A 22,884-nucleotide genomic window follows, 5' to 3' on the forward strand; every position below is an offset into this window, starting at 1 on the left:
GTGAGGCCTCGGAAACACAAGCCCAACCAGTTTCCCTGTTAAGATGTTTGTCTTGGGGAGGCCTTCGGAGCTTTGGAATATTGGGATTTACTCTAAACTCTCTGCAAAGTGATAAGACAGAGTGTAAAAATCTGGGACTTGACACAACTTGGCTCGGGGCTGGGTTGTTGAGATTTTAGGTCATTTATTGCAGAATTGTAAAATCCCATTCAAATGCAGTTAACACAGTGTCGAAATTGTATCAAGGGTGTCCAAGTTTAGTATTCTGTAAACCTGTTTTCTTTGGCAGAAGTGGCATGTGTCTGGCCTCTTTGGCTTTGAGGGAAGAGTTGACTAACATTCACCTGAACAACAGAAGAACAAAAAAACGAATATTATGAGTGTGTGTTTGTATTTATATGTCCCACTTAGGCCAATCTTATGTCAGGATAGTATCATGATAATTATATCGACTGGGCCTGCTTCAATCTGACAGTTTGGGCGAGGATCGGTCTGTTCAGGGGTACTCTAAGGAAATGAAAATGAGCACTAGTTAAGTCACCTTTATCACTTATGCATGCACGTCCTGCCTCCCAGAAAATCTCCATGTGTCAGTGAAATGTTACACGTGTGCTTCTTCAGTATGTCAGACAAGTAGCATGAGAAACCTCAATGGCTCCAAGTTCTGCAAATGGGCTAATGACTTCCCATTCTTTGCCCTCACGGAGTCATCTTCCCAGCTTTGAAGAGCCCCAGAAAGAGCAAAGTCCTCCTGCACCATAACATTTTATGGTAGGGGAGATAGGGGAGGAAGTTGAGTCCTTAAGCAAGGCAGAGTATATCAGGAAAGTCAGAGGAAGGAGCAGAGTTCTCCGGCTGTAGAGTTTTTCTGGAGAGTAGGAGAATTAAGCTGGCCGAACACTGTGCAAATCTTGCAAAATTCACAAAGTGGGTGTCCCTGACGGCACCCTTCCACCCGGCATCCTTCGATCAGAAAATCAAAGGAACTAGATGGATAATCTTTGGGTGAGAAGTGACTGCACTGTTCGAGTATTCTGCAAGCGTCATGGCTGCCGCCATCAGAATGCAGAGGACAAAGCGGGAGATTCGTCAATCCACACTGTTTAGCATGCATTGAGGAATCTGTTATTTTTTTCCGTTCAGCCCACAGACTGAACAAAAAAGATATAAGAGCAAATGGCCAGTTTTAGATGGAGGAAGGAGCAGGGTCCTCCAGCACAGCAGAGTATTTCAGGAGAGGAGAGTTATAGAGGAAGGAGCAGAGTCCTCCAGCAGAGTATTCTTGGGAGAGGAGAGGTATAGAGGAAGGAGCAGAGTCCTCCAGCAGAGTATATGAGGAGCAGTATAGAGGAAGGAGCAGAGTCCTCCAGCAGAACAGAGTATTTCAGGAGAGGAGAGTCATAGAGGAAGGAGCAGAGTCCTCCAGCAGTGCACAGTATATCAGGAGAGGATAGTTATAGAGGAAGGAGCAGAGTCCTCCAGCAGAGCAGAGTATATCAGGAGAGGAGAGTTATAGAGGAAGGAGCAGAGTCCTCCAGCAGAGCAGAGTATTTCAAGAGAGGGAGCAGAGGCCTTGTGTGGTGCAGTGGTAAAGTTAGGCTACTGTCATGCATTTGTATAAAACATTTGGTATATTTACAAAAAGATAAAATGGGGCTAATGTTTTTTTTATACGACTGTTTGTTTCACATCAATTTTTATGGTTTTGCTCTCATGCAGATACATTACAAATACATTGGAAGGTAAGAGAGCAAAGAACCTATAAAATCTCATGTCATTTCTCTTTCTCATAGTGTTGTTCCTCAGACAACTGTGATCCTGAATAATGAAAGACAGAACTCTGTAGTGGCCAAGCTGCAGAGCCAGGAGGAGTCAGTGAACAAGACAACAGAGAGTCTGGAAAATATACTCAATAGGTAATCACTTTCTCTACATATCAGCTGCATGATAAAAAAGGAGATTAGGACTGCAATGTGCAATGCTTTTTGGATTTTTTTTTAGCTGGGTGCGTCCACAATAGTCTTACACTTTGCCTCAATGTATTAATATGGTTTGCAATAGTACATCTGCTGCCAGTCATTGTGTGAGACACTGTCAGCTGACTAAACAGCATCAGGGAAATATCCTGAAAGTAAAACGTTTTTCCCTAACCCTAGTTGTATTCAAAGCTGTACATTAGAGCTGCAACAACTAATCGACTAAATCGATATATGAGAATAGTTGGCAACTATTCTCATCATCGATTTGAGAGGAAGGGAGGGGGGGGGGGAAGGAAAAGAAGAGAGAGAGATAGAGAGAGAAAATCGATTAGTTGTAAAAATAATCGGGTAACTAATCAATTATGAAAATAATCCATTGCTGCAGCCCTACTGTACATGATATATCCGTTTTCTGCAGCGTTACAGAATATGCTGGCGCTATATAATTAAACGCTATATAATTAAACAATAGACTTATAGTGGAGTTTACAGGCAGATTAGCCATTGTCCCTTAATAGAAATTGCTGTGATGAAATGGTTGGTTTGTATTCCAGTGCGGTCCCTGGACGAAGACATAACACCATCGTGGTGAAGGTACCAGGCCCAGACGAGAGCCACAGTCATGACGATAACGACAGTGGATCAGAAGCCAGCGACACGCTCTCCAACTCGGGACACTCTGGAAACTCCAACATGGGGAACAACGTTACCCTGATCACTCTCAACTGTGAAGGTATGTTCAGCTTTGCATGTCCAGATATATTGGGGAATGACATATACTGAATGGGCCCCAGACCAAAGGGGCGGAAAAGTGCAGAGTCTTTAACTATACACTCACAAAAGAAAAATAACTAATGCTTTTCAGGGGCAACACCCTTCATCAGGACTGTTGCTGATCACATTGTGCAGCTTCAGTCCAAAAGGAGAATTCAACCCACACTCAATAGGAGATTCCTTTTGATTCCACTCCTTTGAGTTTTTTTTATCTCCCAATATTGTTTGATGAAGGGGGAGCGGTGTTGCCCCTGAAACGCATTGTCTGTTTTTTCTCTGTGAATGGATAATTTAAGACTCTTTGGACTTTTTGACAATTTGGTCTGGCACCCATTTAGTACATGTCTACACTCTACGCTTCTTCCGGGTACCCTACTAAGAGAGATCTGTTATGTGGTTGGAGCCGCCTTACCAGAGCCGTGAGATTGCTTGGAAAACTTTGATGCATTTGGACTTTTGAATGAGCATTGAGGTCCCAGCGCCTCTTAAATATTTGTCTCTGAAGTTTGCACCGAGGTATGAGGCTTTGTCCCTGTGCAATTTGATGGCACATTACCTCCCTCAGTCTGAGTCTCAGGTCACAAACATCTCACCATATTCTACTTACCTGCTTCTGTTCTGGCTGATGATCAGTGTTTTTATGGGATCCCTATAATTGTCCCGGCCAAAAGGAAAGACCATTTAGGGTTGTATAGCTCTTGTTTCACATTCTTTCGCTGTCCCATTTAGGATAAAGGTATTTTGCATCTGTCCAGGTCAGTTATACCCAGGTAGGTTTGGCCAATCACAGTGGATGAAAGATCTGTTGCAGATTGGGCTTCAAGAGAAATCTCAGTGTGACCCGATCTGTCCATGTGTAAGAAGATTGAACTGTAGGTTTAAGTCCTCACGGTCTAGAGGTGCTGTAGCCGGCCATGTAACAAGGACAATGTCTTTTTTTTATTTAATATAATGTTATTTGTACCCCATCTTCCATCCAACTTCAAGTTTTTATTATTACGTTAAAGAGGAACTTCACCCGTGTTATACAAATAACAATAGTTATTTGTATAGTTATTTGTTATTTGAACTTCACCCGTGTTATAAAGACACCAATAGAAATGTTTAGTAATAACAATATACAAAAAGATTCTTATACATAATTGCCGGCTTTTTATTCTTTGCATGCCTTATTTTTCCTTTGCTCCCTATTGCTCCTCACGGCAGCCATTTTCCCTAAGTGCAAATTAATCTCCCCTTACTTCCTGGAACTCTGGGCCCCCTTCCTGGAACCCGTGACAGAGCACATCATCTGAGGGAGAAAAAGATGCCCTTCTCCTGAGATCTTGCATGGTTTAGCAGGTTACGGATGAGATTTATTTGCACTTTAAAAGCATACTCCACCTTTGCAGACCATTTTTGTGTAACATGAAACATGATCGCATTCTCCAGACCCCAATCCCCACACTCACCTGAATCATGGGGTTCATCTCTCTGCAGCATTTTGCATTTGTTTGGCACAACCATACATGGCTCTACCAACACAGCCACGTCATTCATTCACAGATCCACTCACAGGATCTCAGAATGAAGAGACTAGAAATCCCTCGTATTTCTCAATGGAGCACAAGTGCAGTGATGTCATCACAGTTGTCCATTGATTATTTTCTCCAGCCCCATAACCGAAGGTCTGCACCTCCATATTGACTTGGGGCTGGAGAAACAGTCTGCAGGAGCCTGTGCATTGCAGCCGAGATACAATGATCATGGGTGCAATGCTTTGCAGGCTCCAATGCCAACAAAATTAATACATGCACATATTTTTTCATCAATATGGCTGCAATGATTATTATTTTTTTTTTAAAAGGTGTACTGCGCCTTTTAATGACTTTTCATTCTTTCCAATTAATATGTATATTTACACTTCTCTAGGGTAAAAGGTAATGATGTCACTAGATTGTGATGGCTCAAAGGTCTATGCTCTCATATGTTTTGCTAAAAATAATATTGGCTTTTCTGTTACGCGTAGGCGATGATCATACTTTAAAACTGTCCTCGGTTTGTTGTGTCATACTTTAATCCCAGATGTCCCGCACGGCCCTGTACCAGTGGTTCATAAGTCTCGTGTTTATAGAGTAAAACTGTGGGTGCAAGTCTTGTAATTGCAAAGCAGTTTTCCCTGTTCGGAGGGAGTGCCAGGCCCTTTTTTTTTTTTCTTCCCCCTGGTTGCATATGGCAAGTCCAAAGCACAGCTGGCCATCGTGCATTCGAGCATGGTTTCTGTCATGGGAGAAAAGAACGTGAAGTATGACTGATTGGCCTTGGGCAGCTGCAAGTACATTGTAAACATGGCAGCTCATTCAGCGCTTTCTGTCTCTGTACGGGCTCATGTTGAATCTACTCTTAAATGCCTGAAAGTTTATACCTACTGGCTCCGACACGAACGCGTATGGCGGTTACTGGAAGCCTTAGACAGCAGGCCCAGCGGCTGGCTGCATACCTAATCATGCCAAGTCATTGGCACAAGTTACTCTTCAAAAAACAAACACTTTCATTGGCAATGATCCGTTCTTCTCCAAGCAGGAAATTCGCATCAGGACGTATTCTTGTTTGCAGCTATGTCAGCTGCTCGCTGGTTTTAATTCCGTTTTTTAATGGAAAAGTGTGAGAAATAGCTGCGAGCTACGACTCATCTTTTGAAGAAATTAACGCATTCCATAGCAGATTTTGGTGCTTCCTCGTTTTTCCACATCCGTGTTTCTTTTTTCTTTATGGATATCCTCCGAGGAATGTTAGAAGCAGGCTGGACTCTTGCATGTAAGGACTGTACTCACAAGCTTCGTCAATGGAGATGGAACGGAATCTATCTGGGAAAAAAATAAAATGATTTCACCTGCCAAACTTGTGTGTTTTCTCTGCAAACAAAAGTTGTTATGGAATGCACATTGCTAGCGCCATAACCCACCTTTTTCAAACAGGATATAGATGATTGCTGCCTGCCAATAATCTCAACAACTGGAAGACATTATTTATCCCTGGTGGCACTTGCCGTGACCGAGAATCGGTGAGAAAGTGAGCTCTGAACTTGCACCTCTGCGTTCCAGCAGTAAAAATGAAATTGTTATTCATAAGCATTTTCGGCAATCTCGTAGTTTCTATCGCGGTCTAATCTCTCCTTGGCGCTGGGTCAGGCTGGGTGCAAACCCTTCATATTTTTCCGATATCAACCACAAACTGCCATTTTAGGAAAAGAAAAGTAAGTCTTGCCTGCTGAAGTCTTGTAACGCTGGGCTAAGTCTGCTATGACCTCCACTTCCTAGAAATTCTCCCAATAGAGGCCTGTCATGGTGTTATCTACAGACCTGAGACTAGCTGCTCTACTCTTGCAGAGTTGCTTTGTTTTGAGTCGCATTCTTGTAGCTGCAGAGTTGGTGCCGGTCGTTGTACTGAAGCCAGGCAAGCCTTGACTCCGCATAACTTGCGGTGAAGCACAAGTTCCAGTGCTCTGGGCCTTTTCCATTTAGATGAGCCTTTGATGTTTTCCAAAGATTGTTTCAATAAGGCATGGGAAATTCCAGTTACTCCAACGAGCCCTTGTCATTCGCAGGCCCGTTGATGCCCGGCGCACAGACCTTCCCAGAGTTTGTTGTTCTTTGGCAGCCATGTCAGAGGCTGTGTGAGTTTTCTCATCGAGAAAACAGCTTCTCTCTGTGTTTTCATTTCCCAAAGAAAGCACGATCTGTCAGGATGGCTCGAGAAGGCCAGACGTTTGATTTGTTTGTTCGGGAAGTGTAAAATCAGTCTTATTAATACTATTCAAAAGCAGCTTATCGGCGTAATCACTGTTTCCATACTCGCAGTGTGATGATAACACAGAAAGTTGATATTAGGAAGGGATAGATGACAGGATGTGACAACTAATTTGTTCTTTTTCTTGGTCCTCTTAAAGGGATTATGGCTATTTTGGAAGTGTTACAGCTTTCCACACTTGTTAATCACTGACTTACATCTTGTAATGGTGGTTATAGACAGCCCAGTTATAAGCCAGTCTTATTATTTCGAGCATTGGTCAGGATAATTTAGCTGTTTTTGCTCTTCTAGGAGGTCATAAAAAGCCCCTATGGCAAGGTAAGGTGTTTGTTGTTGCACAGTTGTTGCTGTGTGGCAGAGAAAAGGAGCAGAGTACTTTAGTCGGAGACATTGTCAATATTAGGCAAGGATTGTTATGAGTCCTAGTACTCTGGCAATGACCCACATCTTCTAATGGTGTACCATTTATAGGTAAGTTTCCATATTTTAAGCATTGGTTGGGGTAACGAAGCTGTTTTAGTTTTCCTAGGAGATAATACAGGTGAAACTCGAATAATTAGAATATCGTGCAAAGTTCATTTATTTCACTAATGCAACTTAAAAGGTGAAACTAATATATGAGATAGACTCATTACATGTAAAGCAAGATAGTTCAAGCCGTGATTTGTCATAATTGTGATGATTATGGCTTACAGCTCATGAAAACCCCAAGAACCCCAAATCCACAACCTCAAAAAAGTAGATTATTACATGCAATCAATAAAACAAGGATTGTACATAGAACAATATCGGACCTCTGATAAGTACAAGCATGCATTTGTACTCAGTACTTGGTTTGGGCCCCTTTTGCAGCACTTACTGCAATTACTTTTGCACAATATTCTAATTATTCGAGTTTCACCTGTAAGTAGCTCCTATGGCAGTCTAAGGTGCTTGTTGTCACACAATTGTTGGTGTGGAGCAGAGAAAAGGAGAACAGTACTTTAGTTCCAGTTAAGGATTGCAATGGGTCCTAGTCCTCTAGTAATGACATCTTGTAATGGTGGCCATAGTAGACAGCTATAAGCCGTTCTCCTTAGTTTGAGAATTGGTGAGGGCAATCAAGCAGTTTTTTCTCTCCTAGGAGGCATTAAGGAGCACCTATGGCAGGCTAAGATGCTTGTTGTTGCTGCACAATTGTTGCTGTGTAGCAGAGAAAAGGAGCAGAGTACTTTAGTCTACGTCTATTGGCAATATTGAGCAAGGATTGCAAAGGGTCCTGGTGCTCTGGCAATGACCCACATCTTGTAATGGTAGCCATAGACAACCCAGTCATAAGCCATTCTCCTTATTTTGAGCATTAGTGAGGGTAATAGAGCTGTATTTGCTCCCCCTCGGAGGAAATATGTCAGAGCCATTGTCAATAATAGGCAATAATTGCTCTGGTGCTCTGGCAATGAGCAAGTTTGAATAGGCAGCCCCCAAATGACTGGTTCCCTCCAGTTCATACGTCCATCCCCGAATATAAGATTGATGTTGACAACAATAGTTCAGGCAAGTGTTATTTTAAAGTAGTATTAAGGTCTGGGCGTTTTTTACCTCAATGCATTCTCTGCATTCCGGTAAAAACCTCCCAGAACCTTTTTCTCCCCCAGTCCCCCCCCCAAAGCAATGCTTGTCCCCACCGCCGGTCCCGAATTGATCCTGCGTTCCCCGTACTTCTTGGTTGCAGGGGGAGGATACTGATGGCAGAGGAGCCATAGAGAGAAGGGGAGTGGCCTGCCACAGGGCTGTGTGTGTCTACGGACGCACACAGCCACTGCGGGCACAAGCGGGCACGGGTGCCTCCATTAGCCGATGGAGGCACCCGTACAGGGAGCGGGGGGAAGAGAACGCTGCGGGGACCCACTTGAAAACGAGGAATTAAAAGATTTTAAAGAAAAAGAACAACAGCCTCAGGCAAAGGTGGGCATCCCTATAAGAAATATGAAAAAAGGAGGGTTTAATATCACTTTAAGTCTGGGAAGATCCTTTTTTTTTGTTTTACCGTTGTGATTTATAATATGTATAAACATTCAACCTGACCTCCTCATTTTGCCTGATGGCAAACCTAACTTTACATATATATGTTGCCTTTCAATGAATCTGTGCTGTATACTTGAAGACATTACCGTACGCTGACACAACTCTCCAGAAGATTGTTTTCTGCGCAAGATAAAAACAGTTGTGTTCAAAAAGGCTACAAGGCTGTGAGATGCATTCACCGGTACGCTAATAATAAGAGGTTCCATTTGCATTTTCAGCCATACAAAATAAATAATGCATTCAGTGTAATGTTTCTATAAAATAAACATCTTCAAATCTAGCGAATGTTTAACACGCAAGACCCTAATGTTACACTTGTATAAACATCTATTCTAGCTGCAGAATTTATCATTGCCGTCTTTTGAAGTTTATAAATGGGGTGAAAGCCATTGTTTGTTCCACTCCATTGGCATTGTCCCTAATTGAGTATGATTATGGGAGGCATGCGGAGGAGAGACGGTCCTTCTGTACCTTTTAATGAAGCTGACCGCGGGGTAAAACCAAAACGTGGCAGCCACTCCATCAATTTAGATTTCGCACAGGAAAGATACGCGTGAACGGCGCCATTTGCAGCAGACGGACAACATAAATACTCTCCAGTGCTCAGCCCTGCCAACCAGCAAAGAGAACCTATGAACAGTCTGCTTCTAACATTGAGAAATTAAACTGGTAGTCTTGATAAAGCCTCACGGCCACATCAAAGCCTAAAGCTTGCAGTCTGTAAGGTGACACGATCCAATAACCCCATTCCATCAAATACACTAAGCGGGTTCAACTAGATTGAGCACAAAGCCATTGGGGTGTCCTATTGCACATCAACATTTTCTGACAATTTTGGAAAATGTTACAGCTGATAGACACCCATGGTCTGGAAACTCTGCAGGTTCTGCATTGCAGCATCTGCTATGAGTGCAGCATTTTACAGGTTAGGTGGATCCCTGCCCATGATTCTCAGTGAGTTATTTCCCCATCAGCCCTTAAAGCAGACCTTTACCTTTAGCTGAAAATCACATCAGCATTCACCTCGGCACGCTGATATCATCTTAGAATCATTAAACAAACATATTTTGCTTTTACTTACAATTACTATTTTTCCACTTCCTGGTCCTCTTGAGCATATAATGTGCCCAAGCGTTGCATTCTGGGAAGATTACATCAGCAGAGCATTGCTGGGAAATCTCATCTGTAATCTCATGAGGTCTCAGGGAAAGGCATTTTCCTCCCCTGAGATGATGTGCATGGTCACATGTCCAAGTCACATGTGTCAGGGAGATGAAATAATCTGCCCTTAGTAAAAATGGCCACTGTGGGAAGACTGGGGAGGAACAGCATTCGCCCAGCTTTATGCATGAGCCTCCAAGAGTCAGACGGTGAGCAGCAATAACTTGTTTCTAGGGTTAGACTTCACGTGAGCTGCTCGTTCTCTCAGTAATTTTACTTTAGGGAATATGTGTTGCATGCTAGGAAGCATAGCTTGTGAATACTTTTCTTGTACAGATTCGGTGTACTTCCTGTTTGCTCTCGGCATTTTGCTTATCCTTAACGTCTGATAAAAATCACAAGTTAAGGTTGTGTTTTCATCCTCCGCGCACCCCTTTAAATAAATGTTTCAGTTTTATGACTCGCTCCCTCATTAACCGTAGTCTGTGTAATTGTCTCAGTCTGCTCTGTCGCCCGGCTTTACGAAAAGGAAGTTTTCAATGCAGAGAAAATATTTGGTGGGATCTGTTGTGTGTGCATGGTTACTTGGCACGCCGTCCGGCTAGAACAGATGTTTCTGGCCTTTTATGTGCGGGGTTCGTATGTAAATGTCAAGAAAATGTGCCAATCCATTAATTTCTTTTTTTCTTGGGGCTATAACAAGCGCCTATGAAATATGTGTGACTTGCAGAGATTTTGAGCTGTTACTCCTGTCCCACCCCGGTAATTAAGTGAGCCTGTGAACGTCTCTAGTAAAGAAAAGAAGAAGAATTGGCTGCTGCAGTTGAGTAAAAGCAAAAATTCAAACTCGGATACAGTCTGAAAATGCAGCCACTGGGGGGGGGGGATCTGTTTTCAGGGCTGTATTTTGAGGCCCTACAACTTCTGTCCCTTCTGTAACTAACACTATTACCTGACTATTTGAATGTGGTGACACTTTTACCCACTGAGTTCCTTTTAGATTTTGCATTGACCATGAAAAGATAAAATATTCTCCACCTTTGGGGAGATTTCTCCTCCATTCCTGTCAAGTCTCTTCAGGGCAGTTTTATTGTTGCAATCACATGGTAAAAGTGTGTGCAAACCCAATACGTTTCTTTCATGTTTTGGATAGAATGATGAGGGGTTTACAGCTCCAAACTTGTTTCTTTTGCTGCCTGTGACCCCTATTGGAAGATACAGATAACCAATTTGTCCTGCTGACCATTATCTGTGGTACAGAAGGTGATAGCAAATCTTTGGTGTTGTCATGAGGAGGAATCGTCCAGTGGCATAACCTGTTGTGGTGCCAACTGCATAATTGGGGAATCTGGGCTCCAGGTCTGGCTACCAGGTTGGAGGTAGGGTATGGTTGGAGGCTTTATTGTACCCAAGACTCTGGGCACCAGGTTGGACGTAGGGCATGGTTGGAGGCTTTATTGCACCCAAGACTCTGGGCTCCAGGTCTGGCTACCAGTTTGGAGGTAGGGATTCTGGGTTACAGGCCCGGCTACCAGGTTGGAGGCTTTATCGCACCCAAAGACTCTGGGCTTCAGGTCTGGCTACCAGTTGGGAGGTAGGGATTCTGGGTTACAGGCCCGGCTACCAGGTTGGAGGCTTTATCGCACCCAAAGACTCTGGGCTCCAGGTCTGGCTACCAGTTTGGAGGTAGGGATTCTGGGTTACAGGCCCGGCTACCAGGTTGGAGGCTTTATCGCACCCAAAGACTCTGGGCTCCAGGTCTGGCTACCAGGTTGGAGGTAGGGATTCTGGGTTACAGGCCTGGCTACCAGGTTGGAGGTAGAATAGGGTTGGAGGCTTTTTCGCACCCAAAGACTCTGGGCTCCAGGTCTGGCTACCAGGGTGGACGTAGGGTATGGTTGGAGGCTTTATTGCACCCAAAGACTCTGGGTTCCAGGTCTGGCTACCAGGTTGGGGGTATGGATTCTGGGTTACAGGCCTGGCTAACAGGTTGGAGGTAGGGTAGGGTTGTAGGCTTTTTCTCACCCAAAGACTAGTGGCTCCAGGACCCAGAACAGGACTCATTAGGATTTAGAGAAAACAAAAAGTTTGTTTTCTCTAATCAGTCACCAACCCTGGATCCCCTCACCATGTGTATGTGAGAAACCTAGAGGACACATATACACCGGCCACAATCCGGCCAGTCAGTGCCTCACTATATATATACACTGAGTGGCCAAGTGAGAATAGTTGAGTGGCCAAGTGACAATAGTTCACACTCATCCTTTGTTTTCCTTTGTGGATAATACTTTGTGTCATTTTGGACTTGTCTGTTCTAACCCTTCTTTCTTCCTCATCTTATACAGTAGCCATTGAATTGATCCCCGCTCCTGCTGCTTCAGATGTACAGGCTGACACAGCTTGAGCGGAGCCGACCTCCAACTAAAAGAGATTTATCGTGCCACCTCTCGTAGGTTTCCCCGCAGTAACTTGTCTCTGGGACATGTGTCTGTTCCCTTACGTCATGGAAGAGCACAGCATTAGAGAACAGCGTCTTAGTTTATGAAGCTCGGAGGACATTCCTTGGACAAATGGTTTAACAGACTGTATGATTACTGCGCTGTCCCCCTATGGCTTTTTATGAGTGCAGTTGATTCTAAGCTGCAGCTAGCAGGTGCTAAATGAAGATTATTGCTGCCAATTAGAAGTGATTAATGAGAGTTGTCAGTGGAGGCAACGGCGATGAAAGGGAATAAACAGCTTTATTTTAGGCCTTTAGGATCCTCTCGGTGTGGCTTTTCCTTCTTCCTGTTATGGCCTATAACAGAATAACGTCCCGGGCCGTATCTTCGGTCATTTGGCAGCGCAATTTGTAGTCTATTGTACGCCCTAAAGCGAATGACATCACCTTAATTCCTTATATTTATCAGATTCTGCTCGGGGTCAGCCGCGCGCAATGCAAATCTAAGTAACCCCATGTGTATCGCTTCCAACTTCCTGGTTAAAGGAGATCTTTGGTCTAATCGAGAGCCGGGATATTGTTTAAAATAAGGATCTCTTGATGTGTCCAAATGAACTCATTCACCACCTTCTTTTTTCAAGGGAAAAGAAACTATTCTGCAAGATGTGTTAGTGACAATCGCTCCTTTGAAGCAACTTTGCTCTAACGTTTAGGCCTCATTCACACAGCTTAGAGCCGGCCCATACAGATCCCGGGAAGGACAGGTGCTGCGTGTGATTGTACGCAGCAGCCTGTTCTTCTCTACGGGAGTACGCGGCCGTATGCCGCCATATGCTCACCCAAATTGCCCATCCGTGCGGGTGAGCGTGTCTGTGCTTGGGCGCACAGAATCCATCTTGTCTGCGTACGGGTACGGACACCCGCACAGATGTGCAGCTCGGGTGAGCGTACGGCGGTGTACTCCCATAGAGAAGAACAGGTTGCTGCGTACAATCACGCGCAGCATCTGTCCTTCCCGGGAGCGGCCCGATATGGATCTCTTAGCTGCGTGAATGAGGCCTTAAAGCCAAACAGACTATTCAATTTAAATAAGTTAAATACATTCCAGTTGCATGGAAACAAAAGGCATGTGCAGTATTACAGTAGTAGTACATCTGCCTGCAGCAGACTGATCACTGGGGGGAGGGGAGACTGATGAAAATGCTTCATCCTGCCTGCAACAGACTGATGACATCATCTCAGCCTAGGCAAAGTCACTGACTGGAGCTCAAGGACGGCTTTTTGATGATGAAAGGTGGAGGTTTTCTGAATGATGCCATCGCTGTATATTGCGACATATTATTGAATCTATTTATGCAAACTTGTACGCTTCCTGAAATAGCCACTTACAGTAAATGTGGTTCTCCAATAAATAATGAGGTCAGTGACTGTGCTGTGTATATGTATATATTGTATGTACAGTATATAAGAATGCATGTAATTAGGAGCAGTCTGTTCCATGTCAGGTCTGTTGAACACAATATGAGGTCTGCACTCTTCTGCGTGTTGGTGACACCCGATTTACCCTCCTACTGATTATAATTGACAGTTGAGATATCCGTGGTTTCCCCCCGCTGCTTTTCCACCCCCCGGGGGGCGACTGTACTAGACGTTTTATTGCCAGTTCCCCTCTCGGCGTATGATGAATATATATAGAATTCTGCTTCTTGGCTGCTCTTCCAGATGTTCGGCTTTTCTCATCCCCCCTTATTTATTGGAATCCTGGCCTAATTCTTTCCCAATATACATTCTCTGTTTATAGGCATTGTAAATAGCTGATCTCAGAGTAAAAAAGAAGTACAGGGTGGGGTGGACAATTTATAGCCATAACTGTCATTTTTTTATCAGGTCCACCATCCAAACTGTTTATATATGGATTTAGGAAGACTCCTCTGCTTATGGAGTACCTGTCACATGGCTGAGGTCACCCTATCAGCTCACAAGTCACCCTTTTGAGGAATAAGTGTGTCAGGGAACCAGGCGTGTCACCTCTCCTCGGGGCCGCTGGTTCTGGTGTAGGGCACGGGGCTCCTTTGGCCTGGCTGAACTCCTGGCGCCGGGGGTGCGCATGTGCGAGATGCGCGTCGTAGAGAGGCTGCGCGCACGTAGCGCGTCTGCGCCCATTAAGGCCATCGAGTGTGGGCCTTGCTGGGGGAGGTTCCCGGCACACACCTTACATCCCTCTCTTCCTGCCATTGGCTCCCAGACGGAGAAGACTCCTGGTTGCCTCGGCGACCAGGGAGTGGCTTTGATTCCCCTGGCTATAATACCTGGTCAGAGCCCTGGCTTGTTGCTGAATTATTCCACCTCTATGGTGTGATCGCCTAGCCCCTTTGTTTGTTCCTACTGCTGCTCCCTGACCCCTCATCCCTCCCTGACCCCTCCAAACTTCCTGGTTACCGACTCCTTGGCCTGCGTATCGCTTCTGAACCATAGCTGTCTGCATCGACCCGGACTGGACTTGACTAGCCCTTTGGATTTGCCCTCTTGTACCTCGCTCTTGGATCTTCCGGTCCGCTGCCTGCCAGTGGGTTCCTAACCCAGCTGTGAAGCCACGGCACCTATTGACAAAGTGTGGGGTGCAGCAGCATTTGCCATGTTTGCTCATTATGGCAGACTTACCTTTGAGCTTTCCCTCCTACGGCAGTGCCAGGTCTGTGTCTGCCGCGGCAGTGTCATCTGTTCTTCTTGACCCGGCATCATCTTCTCTGGCCGTTGGTCGGCCACTGGATTCAGGCTTTGACATATTGAGCTGCTCATATTCAGGCTTTGACATATTCAGGCTCATATTTACGGCAGGTGTACAGTTAATGGTCTGTAGGCATCTATCGGCAAACATTCCCGGCAATAGTCCGAAGCCCCCATTACATTATTTGAATAGTAAAACTGGAAGACGTCAGGGAATCCCGGCGCACATGACGGGAAGCGGAAAACCGGGAAAGTTTTCTGTTTCGCACTTAATAACTCACAATAATTTGCAACCCGAAGTAGTGAAACCATACAAATAGAGGCGACCATTCCAACATACACACCGCAGAGCAGATAAAAACTGAGCGCTCGTTGTTTTTGGGATCATTCACCACATTTTTCACAGCAGACCAAATACATGAAATCACGCTTTTCCTATCTGATCATTTGTGTGTACTTAGTAAGAACACCCGGCTTGCTCTCCGCCGCAGTCACATCTGCCTCCGTAAGGAAAACAACATTTCGGGTCACTTTTCCGATTTACCGCTGAACTATATCCCGAGGAGTTTACTGGTCAAACTACAAATCTCATTCGGCAATGCAAGACTCTTACAGCAACTGGCATGACTTCCAGAAGCTGATGTATAATAGGACTTGTAGTTTCACCACAGCTGGAGGGCCAAAGTTTGACTACCCCTGGTGCATGATGCATGTCTTTTTAGATATCTTGGTGCATTGCCAGACCATTTTTTAAATGGTCTGCCTTGACTTACTTAATAAATGTGCATCACCGTAATGTGCCGCACCCGATAAGTGTGAACCAAACCTTGAGGACCATTATATCTGTAAAAAATAACTCAATTCTGAATTGAGAAAGCTGGTCGGATGACCAGAGAAACGTCTTCAAGAAAACTACAGCAAGTCCAGTTGCTTTGGTTTATTATTTACAACTATACCGTGACCTGGATGAATGAGAACCTACACAGACTTAAGGACTGTTGTCACCGAATTGTAACGTGAGTAAGTAATTAAGCATTTTACAGTCACTGGAACAGGAGGTGAGCTGAGATCTTCTGATGGAAATGCCAGTGACCGCTTTCAAAGGACAAACCAAATAAGGCCCATCAACACTTTGGGGAGCTTTGCATTTACTTTCTGGTACAGCTGCAGGATGGGCAGTGAGGGGAAATCTCCAAATTGGGAATCAGCCACCAATAGGAACCCTTTGGAAGTTCTAACCCGGGGTAGGCAAACTCTGGCCCTCCAGCTGTGGTGAACCTACAAATCCCATAAGGACTGTGGTTGTCGTATTTTACAATGCCTTATGGGATTTGTAGTTGCACCACATCTGGAGGGCCAGAGTTTGGATACTCCTTTTCTAACCATTTTCCACTCTATCTACAGCTCAAAGATTTGGCATAGTTGACCTTTAATAGCATGGAGCCTTCATGCTCACAGAAATGCTGGCAATATTGTAATGTGATTCTTAATAAACCTGACATTCGACATTCCTGGGCACAACATTTAAAGGAGAACTATCAGGTGAGTGATTTCCACTCATCCTCATAGTAAGAGCCAACCTGTGACAAAGAAGCTGTCACAGGTCGGCTCTATTGATCGGGAAGTGAGCAAAAACGTAGATGATCCGGTCACTTCTCGATCGTCTCCCTGCAGTGAGCGGTGACTCCCCCCCCTCCCCTCTCCGATCCTCCAGCGCTGACTGGCGGAACGGATGGGGGAGGGGGCGGGTATAGCTGGCTCTGCCTCTAGATAGTCAGAGCCAGCTGTCACTCACGCAGCTGGGCGGACGATGACAGTATTGTCGGGATCCGTCCCGGCTGCGGCGCTCTCAGTATATAGCGGGCAATAGCCCGCTATATACTGAACTTTGGGTCACGGGAGGAGGTTAGTATATGTCCTCCAGTGACCCTAAAGAGAGGTATGGGGGAAAACACTTACCCCATAGTTCTCTTTTGAATATTGGAATCCGCATATAAACCGTAAATGAAGCCTTAACCTAAAGGCTATTCCACACGGCCATTATAAAGCTTGATTGCACGCTATTGAGTAGACGTGTTGGCCCCGAATGGCCGCCTGCGTCCGCCCGTTGCCAGCAAGATCCTGCGTAATATCACACGCCCGTGTGTATGAGCCCTAAATGAAGTACATGAGCAGCGCGGGATGATTGTTTAAAACGACACGTTGATATCACCATGAAGACCTGCTCATGGATGGACAGAGCACGATCCTACGTTGGAACCTTGTGTGTTGTTCTCACACCATTACTGGGGAACGGAGCAGGTACAGACATCCTCTACCAAGAATTCCTCCCAGAGAACATGTTTCCAGGAAAGCGTGTTTTAATATCGTGTTCTTCTTTACTTGGTATTATTTTTCCAAGTCTCATTCCCCTGGTGCAGCTGTTCCCCGCACTTCAGAACGGCGGTCATCATCTGCTCAGCTGCTCTCCATAATTGTGTGCCTGCGACTGTCTTTATTATATCCTCCTGTGAGTCAGCGGCGGGATGCCCCTCCACACCGTGATTTACATGCTCACATAAGGATGTATTTTTCTTTTTTTTTTTAAGGTGAAATTTAGCACAAAAAAAAACGATTTGTCTAAAATATTTATAGACAAAGCAAAGTCTCCAATTTTTCAGTATCTCTAAATGCAATGATTTAAAGTAACCCTGTCCCCACCTCGTGTATATTAAGATTAAGATGCCATGTACATGTACTCACATTCCAATAGATGTGGCTGCTTTGTTGTATAATTTTGTGCTTTTGTATCATTGCAAACAGTGTTCCTTTAGTTAACCACCTCCAACATGTTTGACAGTGTTGGAAGCTTTGTGTGCCCGCCTGGCGCAGGTGCTAGTCCTCCATGTCCGGGGAATGCTTGCATGATCTGCATACCCGCACTGTATGCCGAGCATGATCTGTGCAGACTATCTGCATATCACACAAGGCTTCCACCTAGCTGATGCCAGGAGTGATATCCATGAGCTGCACCAGGCTGGTACAGAAGGCCTCTGATACTCCTGACAATGTCAGAGGGAAATAATAGCAGCAAAATGATAAGACTGACCATACACCTTTATTTATTTATTATTGGTATTTATACAGCGCCGATACTTTACACAGTGCTTGACACAGTGCACATTCCCATCAGTCCCCGCCCTCAAGGAGCTTACAATCTAAGGTCCCTATCTCACATGCATACATACAAGGGCCAATTTAGACAGGAGCCAATTAACCTTCCAGCAGGTCTTTGGAGGGTGGGAGGAAAACAGAGTACCTGGAGGAAACCCACGTAAGTGCAGGGAGAACATGCAACCTTTGAACCAGGGACCCCCAGTGCTACAAGGCAGAAGCCCTAACCACTGTGCTGCCCACGAAATGAGATTGCACAATCTGCTTTAGATATATCATCAACTATGTACTGCAAGGGCCTGTGAAAGTTTAGAAAAAAGTCCAAGAAATAAGCGCTCCCCGAAGGGGTAGGGGTGGAATGAGGGCGTAAGGTGTGCTGCTTCTGATGTGTGCGGACCGGGGGTGTCCGATGTTTGTCCTGTAGATAACCAAAAATGGGGTGAAAAGCGCCACAACCTAGCGTGGATCGGCAGTGGTGTGTGTTGGGGTTTGAAGTATCTTGATGTTATACTCACATCTGGGTGAGTAAATTGAGGCTTCAAAGGATGATTTCCTGAAGGTGGTACTGTGTGGTGGAGTCTTGGCACTTCCGGTGGGACTTCTGGAGTGTCAGCGTGTTGGCCAAAATGAATCAATAAATGGGTGAGTATTATCAGTATGGATAATTGGCAGATATGCATTCATAAACTTACAGTTACAAGGGCCTGCCTGATTTGAACTAATTTTTCCAAAATGTTGAATTGGGCATACTTTCACACCCATCAGAAGTGGCTCCCTTGATGGGTACACTGGGAATTTTTCTTCTGTTACAGTTGAGAGTCACCTGCAGGGGGAGCTAGAGTTCAGATTTTGAATATAAGTTGACAGACGACCAATACTGAGACTCTTCCCTGTAATGCTGCACACAGCTGTCTGCTGCTTCTATTCGTCCTCCCCTTAAAGAGCAGCTATAATTAGTTGATCCCCCAAAGAATTCCGAATGATAATCAGTATGATTTGTGTTTATAAGCAGAGAATGTGTGTGTGAAGATTGCGTTTAAGTGTAAACACAGAGGAGGATCTGTCTGTGAGGAGTACACAAGATTCCTAAAACGTGGAGTGTCTGCTGCTGTTTCCAAATATACAGGCCCCTGACCCCCACTTCCTTGTCGTTCCTTAACAGCTGGAGGCTTCGGGATGCTTTGCTGGGGACAATACAGTAATACCTCGGTTCACGAACGCTTCTGTTGCGAAAAATCAGGTTAGCGAACAGGAAGTGCGGCAAAATTTTGCTTCTGTTCACGAACCCCAAATCAGGTGATGAACGCGACCGCGGCCATCTTCCCCGCTCCGACACATGGTCGTGGCTTCCTCTAGTCGAGATCGCGGTCGCAGACAGACCTGTGCACACTTGTTGTGAAGCTTTTTTGTGTGCTTTTTAGCACATACAGTACTGTACAGTATTATTCAATCCAGCATGGCTCCAAAGAAAGTGCAGAGCGGTATTGAATTTACATATGATTCAGAACGGATTAACCTTATTTACATTGAACCTTACGGGGAAATTTGATTAGGTTCGCGAACAGAATCGTGGAACGAATTAAGTTTGTGAGCCAAGGTACCACTGTATAAATATATATATACATATCTTTAGCCGGTGTCTAATGACCTTGAGGGTTTTATAGTGTAGTTTCTTTGTTGCAGGTTTCTCTAGGTGCCTGAACGCATTTAAACTGCTTTCAACAACTCTCCCATAGTTTCTACCTCCTCTGTAAAGGAAGTTGCATCCAAAGCTTGCATGGTTGCAGTGTAGCACCACCCCATCCTGTTGCCTGTGTCTTACTGGCCAGCAGTATGATGAGTGGCCTTTTGGAAGGAGTATGGAAGTATGGTTGGAGAATGGTGTGAAGGTTTAATTTCAGAATTCTGGTTGGCTTTCCAAAGATGCAGGAAGTACATGCAGGCACGCGGACATGCCCGAAACCCAGAAAAGGAGCCAGCTTGACATGCCAAATCTATCCACAACTTTGCTTTAACCACTTCAGCTCTCACCCTTATACACCCCCTATGGACCAAAGCAATTGTTACATTTCCACTGTGGACCTGATTTTTTTGGCAATAACTTTCTCGTTTCCTAAAGTGGATCTTCACCCATAAAAATAATATCCTTTCACTGACCTCCTCCCCTCCCTCTTTCACATGTAGCAGTCAGTAGCTTTATTTTTATTTATTAGACATTCACTTCCTGAATCCTCACCTAGAGGAGGATGACGTATCCAGCCACCTGCTGTCTTCTAGGATGTCTATGTCACACATCTCAGCAGGCAGTTTGTGAGATGTCACACATGTACAGATATTCGGTGGCTCTCTGCCAGGTCCCCTTGACCAATGGCAAGGAGGTGAGAGGGAAGTCTCTCTTAACAGGCACACAGACGACATTAAAAACTTGATCGCTGCTCTAACTCTTTCCTGCTTGACCGCCTTACTCCCAGTTGGAGAAATTTACAATTAATATGTACTAAAGATCAAATATTTGCGTGCTTCTCTTACTTGGCGCATTAGTTTGTGGTACTGTAAGGTAATACGTCTGACATTCGAATTCCCTATTTACTCCGAGTGACTCTGGAAATAATTGTAAAAAGTTAACGACCATGAAAGGGTATATTGATTTCCTTACAATTAGAGCCATTAGGCGTTTCACTTTGATCTTTAATTGTTGTATATGCCGTTCTAACAAGCCCGCTGCTCACAACTACAGTTGCAAGAAAACATGTATGATCCCTTTGTAATTACCTGAATTTCTGCAAGAATGTCTGCAAAGGCATAATAATAAAAAAAAAGACAGTTGTATAATGAACACACACAACATTTTACACTGACTTATCTAATGGTTCGAACAATTGGAGGGTCTCAAAAGGAAAGAAACCACTAGAGCAGAATTTCTCAACCTTCTTACCCCAGTGTTACCCTCAAAATAATATTCTTAGGGAACCTGCTAAAATTAATTCATCGGAGCTCAGTGGTAAGAACATCCCTTACATTGGTGGTCAGATGAAGGAAGCCTTCGCCACTTACAGACCCTTTATTCCGCTGGTTCGGCCAACCAGCACTGGAGACAGGACTATGCAGTCACTATCAGAAGGAAGGTCAATCAGCCACAGCTCAAGGAACCCCTAGAAACCTTTAAAACAACCCCAGGGTTCCACAAACCCTGTGTGAGAATGGTTGCTTTAGAGTGACATCTTGAATAGAGTTGTGAGTAGAGGGTGGCTTGCCCTTTTAGATCCAAAAGCATGAAAAGTTTGGTAGCTGATCAAGTCTGTGGAGTCTTAGGGAAAGGATTGTTTGTGTGAACCACTCTCCAATCAAAAGAAATGTGAACTCTAGAGATGCATAAAACATGAATGGACTACACGTATATCAACCACAGAATTCACAATTTAACCATCAGCTTGTCCATTTGGTCTCCACCCTTGTGTGTGTTCAGATCTACCAAGTGATCTGCTGTTGTTCCTGTTCTCTGTGTATGACCTTGGCTCTGGCTGACTTATCTCCTGGTTCATCCTGCTCTCAGTGTTCCCTGACCTGGTTCGGCTTATTATCCTCTTTAGCATCTGACCTCTGCCTTGGCACCGACGACATCATTGTTTTTTTTGCCATTTAGTTTATTGGATATTTTTCCAGTAAACTCTATTTTTTATTTCTATTTTTTAACCTGCACTTTAAGTTTCTGTCTGCTTCCCTGACAACCATCAATAATTGCCCATCATCTTCTGCATTTAACAATTTCCGACATGTCCAATGCCTATGTTCCCCGCCCCGAGTGGTGGTTCCATCCTTACAACCGCTAGAAGATCAAAACGCATCAAGGTCTGAGACACGAGTGTCTGACAGTCCTGGAAGTGTCAAATGCCGAGGAGGCTGCAGTGCTGCAACACGAGGTGCCGTAAAGGTAAGTGTCATACTTCTATTACAGAGGAGTTTCAGTTTGATGTCTTTAGAGACACAATCTTCATAAGCAAATCGTTTTTATTTGTTATTGTGAGTTAGCTGAAGGTCCGACCATATGTTAGGAGCCATTCATTCAGAATTCCAGGTAATCTGAATCATTTACAAACTTTTTTGTTGTAGTTTTGTAGTAGAAAACTACAAGTTTTAGAATTGTAGTTGTTCTCAATATAAACGTTTAATTATCTGGCTGCAGTTAAACCGTGTTTCCCCTTGCCTCGAGAGGTTGATTTTCTTTAGGACCGGACCTTCAGCATTGTGTTCAGGGGATTATAAGAGATTTATGTCCACCCCATTCACATTGAAATTGCCTGCATAGCTTCCAAATTAAAAGTGTTTTGACCTCCACAGTAAAGAAACAGCCTGGATTTGTTTAATGGCCGTGTACGTTTATGCGGAGACTAAGTTCGTTTACATTATAAATGTGCAAGTTTATTTTTGTCTGATTGCTCAATATTTTATTTAAAGTTTGTCTCCTACATATTAAAAAAAAAGAATCTGTAATCCATCTCAGATGTTTTGCAGATTTTAACATCTCCAGGCAGTTTTTATGGTGTGCCGAATTATTAATACCTTGCTCATTTAAAAGGTTTAATCATTATTTTTACAGGCCGAATTTTAGGAACTAATTTAGACTTATGGTATTAAAATACTGAAATTGTTTTATAGGGAGTACAAGTTTCTTTGTAGACATGCAAGATGCGAAAGCCGGGCAGTGAGTCATTACAGGCCACCCGGCTTCCTGATTGGCCCGAGGAGCCGGCTCCATGCTCCCTCGTCACCAGGGAGCATGGAGCTGGCTTCCGGGGC

The 22,884-nt window shown here is 44.4% G+C and overlaps 1 protein-coding gene across 1 annotated transcript in view; it reads left to right on the forward strand.

Annotated features, from left to right (window-relative positions):
* BANP (BTG3 associated nuclear protein) overlaps nt 1-22,884 on the forward strand; it is a 331,188-nt gene that overhangs the window by 81,810 nt on the left and 226,494 nt on the right. Inside the window, exons 5-6 of the mRNA XM_018560558.1 lie at nt 1,794-1,916; nt 2,534-2,712. Coding sequence (XP_018416060.1) covers nt 1,794-1,916; nt 2,534-2,712 — 302 coding nt within the window. The remainder of the gene's footprint in view (nt 1-1,793; nt 1,917-2,533; nt 2,713-22,884) is intronic.

This window comes from Nanorana parkeri, unplaced genomic scaffold (genome assembly GCF_000935625.1).
Source record: "Nanorana parkeri isolate BGI_ZX_2015 unplaced genomic scaffold, ASM93562v1 scaffold465, whole genome shotgun sequence".
NCBI classification, from domain to species: Eukaryota; Metazoa; Chordata; class Amphibia; order Anura; family Dicroglossidae; genus Nanorana; species Nanorana parkeri.